Consider the following 3,762-nt stretch of genomic DNA (forward strand, 5'->3'; position numbering starts at 1 on the left):
TGAAACAAAGTAAAGTAAATGCCATAATAATAATAAAATAATAAATATTATTTTTTTATTATTATTAATAACATTATTATGAAACAAGAAGAACAATGTAATAAAAAAAATGTAAAAAATCTCCCCCAACAATATGTATTTTTTTTTTTAGTAGAAAATACATTTTCTTGCACAAACATAACATGAAAAATGACACTTAGTAAAAACTGAAAAAATGGGCTATTTAATTTGGAATGTAACCTTTTAAAATAGAAAATAAGCAGAATTCCAGTGACATTTTTTTTTCGTATTCGCATAAACAATTTTTTATGTAAATGACAGTAGATTACAGAAACAGTCCTAAAAAAATATACAATCTTCTCTGCATAAAGTGAGAGTGTCGGTCATTATTGCGGCTCACCATCGAATAGATGAATGTGGCCCCCCCCGAGCTGCACGTGGAGGGGAGACGTCGGGGAGCACAGAAAACGTCTTACAAGAAACACTTCAGAAGCTTTATTGGGAATGGCGGAAAGTCGGGAGGATCCAACGTAAAAAAACAGTAGAAAAAAAATCTACAACTGCACATGAAGAATAAACCGTCCCGCGGAGAGGATGGGCGTCACTGATCATCATCATCATCATCATCGTTATCATCTTGTTCATAATCCTTGTCTTCTCCATCAGAGTCAACACTCTCTTCTTCATCCTCCTCCTCCTCCTGCTCTCCCTGTTCTTCTTCTTCCTCCTCTTCATCCTCATCATCTTCTTCTTCTGCCTCTTCTTCCTCCTTCTCTTCCTCCTCCTCCTCATCATCATCATTATTATTGTCATCATGGACACCTTCTTCTTCTTTCTCCAACATTTTTAGGTAGTCACTGGCCAGGATTTTCTTGGGCAAAATATCTGTGAATTAAACAGTTGACGAATAATCTTACAAAGCGTCAACAATTCTGTTGTTTTTATAAACAGTCAACAACTCTGGCGTCTGCCGCACATCAGTAAATGTACACAGTGACTGCAGCAGCAGAATAGTGAGTGCAGCTCTGGAGTATAATACAGGAGGTAACTCAGGATCAGTAATGTAATGTATGTACACAGTGACTGCTCCAGCAGAATAGTGAGTGCAGCTCTGGAGTATAATACAGGAGGTAACTCACGATCAGTAATGTAATGTATGTACACAGTGACTGCACCAGCAGAATAGTGAGTGCAGCTCTGGAGTATAATACAGGAGATAACTCAGGATCAGTAATGTATGTACACAGTGACCGCACCAGCAGAATAGTGAGTGCAGCTCTGGAGTATAATACAGGAGGTAACTCAGGATCAGTAATGTAATGTATGTACACAGTGACTGCACCAGCAGAATAGTGAGTGCAGCTCTGGAGTATAATACAGGAGGTAACTCAGGATCAGTAATGTATGTACACAGTGACTGCACATGCAGAATAGTGAGTGCAGCTCTGGAGTATAATACAGGAGGTAACTCAGGATCAGTAATGTAATGTATGTACACAGTGACTGCACCAGCAGAATAGTGAGTGCAGCTCTGCAGTATAATACAGGAGGTAAGTCAGGATCAGTCCAGGATCAGTAATGTAATGTATGTACACAGTGACTGCACCAGCAGAATAGTGAGTGCAGCTCTGGAGTATAATACAGGAGGTAACTCAGGATCAGTAATGTATGTACACAGTGACTGCACATGCAGAATAGTGAGTGCAGCTCTGGAGTATAATACAGGAGGTAACTCAGGATCAGTAATGTATGTACACAGTGACTGCACATGCAGAATAGTGAGTGCAGCTCTGGAGTATAATACAGGAGGTAACTCAGGATCAGTAATGTAATGTATGTACACAGTGACTGCACAAGCAGAATAGTGAGTGCAGCTCTGGAGTATAATACAGGAGGTAACTCAGGATCAGTAATGTAATGTATGTACACAGTGACTGCACAAGCAGAATAGTGAGTGCAGCTCTGGAGTATAATACAGGAGGTAACTCAGGATCAGTAATGTAATGTGTGTACACAGTGACTGCTCCAGCAGAATAGTGAGTGCAGCTCTGGAGTATAATACAGGAGGTAACTCACGATCAGTAATGTAATGTATGTACACAGTGACTGCACCAGCAGAATAGTGAGTGCAGCTCTGGAGTATAATACAGGAGATAACTCAGGATCAGTAATGTATGTACACAGTGACCGCACCAGCAGAATAGTGAGTGCAGCTCTGGAGTATAATACAGGAGGTAACTCAGGATCAGTAATGTAATGTATGTACACAGTGACTGCACCAGCAGAATAGTGAGTGCAGCTCTGGAGTATAATACAGGAGATAACTCAGGATCAGTAATGTATGTACACAGTGACCGCACCAGCAGAATAGTGAGTGCAGCTCTGGAGTATAATACAGGAGGTAACTCAGGATCAGTAATGTAATGTATGTACACAGTGACTGCACCAGCAGAATAGTGAGTGCAGCTCTGGAGTATAATACAGGAGGTAACTCAGGATCAGTAATGTATGTACACAGTGACTGCACATGCAGAATAGTGAGTGCAGCTCTGGAGTATAATACAGGAGGTAACTCAGGATCAGTAATGTAATGTATGTACACAGTGACTGCACCAGCAGAATAGTGAGTGCAGCTCTGCAGTATAATACAGGAGGTAACTCAGGATCAGTAATCTCATGTATGTACACAGTGACTGCACCAGCAGAATAGTGAGTGCAGCTCTGGGGTATAATACAGAGATACAAACTCCCATTAGCACGAGCTCACTGATAAATTGTCTGTTAACTCATTCTTCAGCCGGTAATGTGCAGGGAAACAAAGAGTCTGTAAAAACTGAACGGTGAATAACACACAAACCGGAAAGAAACTGGAAAGTGTCGTTGTCTTCGGCGGTGCTGGACAGGTCGTCGTACGTCAGGGTGTTGGTGTCTTTGCCGCTGCCATGCTTGTAGGAGTAGGACGCCAGGTAGTTCACAAACAGCTCCTGAGGGGGAAAAGTCACAGAGAGAGAGAGAGAAGAGCGTCAGTGCGGAATAATGCAAATGTTATCACGACCTCTGCTTGCTGTCAGTGAATGTCAGCGTCCTCCTGTGTATTCCTTAGAACGCTGTCTGCAGAGGGTTCGGTACAATTGCACCCTGTCATTATTACAGCGCGGAATCTCCTACCAGATTTTGTAGGGAAATCGCGTAAAGCCTAGTGGATCTGTGTTAACCCTTTAACTGCCATTATTAACCCCTCACTCCCCTTCCTAATAAATTCCGGCATGTTCCTGGCAGCATGACATGCTCCATGACGTAATAGTTCCCCCCCTCCCGTGATGTGACGTCATCCCCGGTACCGTGGCTTTAGCAGTGATGATCAGCGCATCCTGGTTGATACAGGACACGTCAGGAGAACTCTTCATGATCAACCTGATCCGGGACAGAGGCAAAGACACCAGCCGGGTCTCATTCCCCGCCATCTCCGCTCGTGTGAGCGAGAACAATAAAGTTTCACACATTCAAAACAACAAAGACAACGTGCAAAAGGTACGAACTACATCTCCCGTCAGCCTTCGCGGCGGCAGTCACAGCTGGGCAGTCAGTAGCAGAGCAGGCTGGGGAGTCAGACAGTGTTATGATATCAGCCATCACCGCTAGGCATCACGGGAGTTGTAGTTCCGTGTACTGTCCAACGATACGCTTTTTTGTACTAGAAAATAAGTACAATGTGGGCGTGGCCTGTGACAACCAATCAAAATGCAGTTTTATTTTTTTCAA

At 43.0% G+C, this 3,762-nt stretch overlaps 1 protein-coding gene across 1 annotated transcript; it reads right to left on the minus strand.

Moving 5' to 3' along the window:
- Positions 1 to 200: 200 nt before the first annotated feature.
- Positions 201 to 3,502, minus strand: CHRAC1 (chromatin accessibility complex subunit 1). The gene is made up of 3 exons (XM_075316154.1): positions 3,342 to 3,502; positions 2,858 to 2,984; positions 201 to 885 (listed from the first exon to the last, which is right to left on the minus strand). The coding sequence occupies exons 1-3, from the start codon at positions 3,462 to 3,464 to the stop codon at positions 602 to 604; spliced, it is 534 nt and encodes a 177-aa protein (XP_075172269.1). The 5' UTR covers positions 3,465 to 3,502; the 3' UTR covers positions 201 to 601.
- Positions 3,503 to 3,762: the final 260 nt, after the last annotated feature.

This window comes from Anomaloglossus baeobatrachus, chromosome 6 (genome assembly GCF_048569485.1).
Source record: "Anomaloglossus baeobatrachus isolate aAnoBae1 chromosome 6, aAnoBae1.hap1, whole genome shotgun sequence".
In the NCBI taxonomy this organism is placed as follows: Eukaryota; Metazoa; Chordata; class Amphibia; order Anura; family Aromobatidae; genus Anomaloglossus; species Anomaloglossus baeobatrachus.

What these genes read in the sequence shown, in the direction of transcription:
- CHRAC1 (XM_075316154.1), bottom strand. Translation starts at nt 3,464, where the DNA reads ATGGCGGGGAATGAGACCCGGCTGGTGTCTTTGCCTCTGTCCCGGATC. An exon ending in TCATCACTGCTAAAGCCACG is followed by an intron (nt 2,985 to 3,341) that starts GTACCGGGGATG and finishes TTTCCCCCTCAG; the next exon opens with GAGCTGTTTGTGAACTACCT. An exon ending in CACTTTCCAGTTTCTTTCCG is followed by an intron (nt 886 to 2,857) that starts GTTTGTGTGTTA and finishes TTTAATTCACAG; the next exon opens with ATATTTTGCCCAAGAAAATC.